Below are 1,285 nucleotides of genomic sequence, written 5' to 3'. Positions count from 1 at the left end.
CAACAACAACAACAACAACAACAACAACAACAACAACAACAACAACAACAACAATAATAATAATAATAATAATAATAATAATTTTTACACTGGCCAGCTAAATATAAGGTCACACACTAATATTTAGTTGTATCACCTTTAGCTTCAATTGCAACACACATTCACTGCAGCATTGTTTCCACAAGCTTCGGCTATATCACATTTTTTTCTGACCAGAGTTGTGTTTATTTTTCACCACAATCTTGTATTAATGATGGGAGATTTGCACGACTGATTTATTGAAGTGTAAAGTGCTTTGGTGTTCTTAGGGTATTGATAAAGCACTATCTAAGTTGAAGCCATTTACCATCATGTACAGTATTTTATCCTCCATCTCTTTGTATCCAGGTTTGAGACCAGGGACGGAGTATGGGATTGGAGTGACAGCTGTGAAGAATGAAAGAGAGAGCCTCCCTGCTACAACAAATGCAGCAACTGGTGAGCAGCTGAGCAGCTGTCCAAACAGCTGTTTTTCACTGTGTCACGAGGTCATGTTGTGACAAATTGAGTGATGAAATGAAACTAATGCAAGGAAAAGTAATTTATATTATTGTTTTGAGAACAACTGGGAGCACTAGTTCTAATTTATACTGTGAGAAAATATCTGTTTTTGAGATTTAACCAGCTTTATGTGTCTTCTGTCAGACCTGGATCCCCCCAGAGGTTTTGAAGAAATAAAATCCACTGAGACGTCTCTCACTTTAAGGTGGCAAAAACCTCAGGCTAAAGTTGGTCGGTACAGGCTGGTGTACGTCTCCAGAGATGGCCAGGTTGAGGAGGTGGAGATCCCAGTCACAGAAACCACACACAGCCTGTCCAATCTGACTCCTGGAATGAGCTACAGCTTCAGTCTGACCGCCGAGAGAGGACACAGGAGGAGCAGACCTGTCTCCCTGTCAGCATCCACAGGTGGGTGGGCAACAGTTCTGATGTGGCACTGATCAAAACAAATGAAACTCAGATCACTTTAAAATTCACCAAGCAGAAAAAAAACTTTTACATTTTTTAAGTTTTGAATTCAAAAGATATTTGGTTGGCTGTAGAGGTTGTAAACAATGCATTTAGTTTAAGTAGACACTAAATGAAAACAAAACAAAAAAAAAACACTCAAAATACCCAATCTTCTTATCTTGTTAAAGTTCTGTTAAATTCAAAAATACCACATAAAGTGAGCAGTTTAGACAGTCACTGAATCAAGTTACATCTGTAGTTTAAAATTAAATTTACCTTTATATGTATGTATATG

At 37.7% G+C, this 1,285-nt stretch overlaps 1 protein-coding gene across 1 annotated transcript in view; it reads left to right on the top strand.

The window, feature by feature from the left end:
- tnca (tenascin Ca) overlaps window positions 1-1,285 on the top strand; it is a gene marked incomplete at its 5' end in the record, with an annotated part of 132,241 nt that overhangs the window by 79,277 nt on the left and 51,679 nt on the right. The window contains 2 exon segments of the mRNA XM_014029633.1: window positions 388-477; window positions 685-948. Coding sequence (XP_013885087.1) covers window positions 388-477; window positions 685-948 — 354 coding nt within the window.

The sequence above is a fragment of the Austrofundulus limnaeus genome, unplaced genomic scaffold, assembly GCF_001266775.1.
Source record: "Austrofundulus limnaeus strain Quisiro unplaced genomic scaffold, Austrofundulus_limnaeus-1.0 Scaffold931, whole genome shotgun sequence".
In the NCBI taxonomy this organism is placed as follows: domain Eukaryota; kingdom Metazoa; phylum Chordata; class Actinopteri; order Cyprinodontiformes; family Rivulidae; genus Austrofundulus; species Austrofundulus limnaeus.
This window is presented reverse-complemented; position numbering and strand designations above follow the sequence as displayed.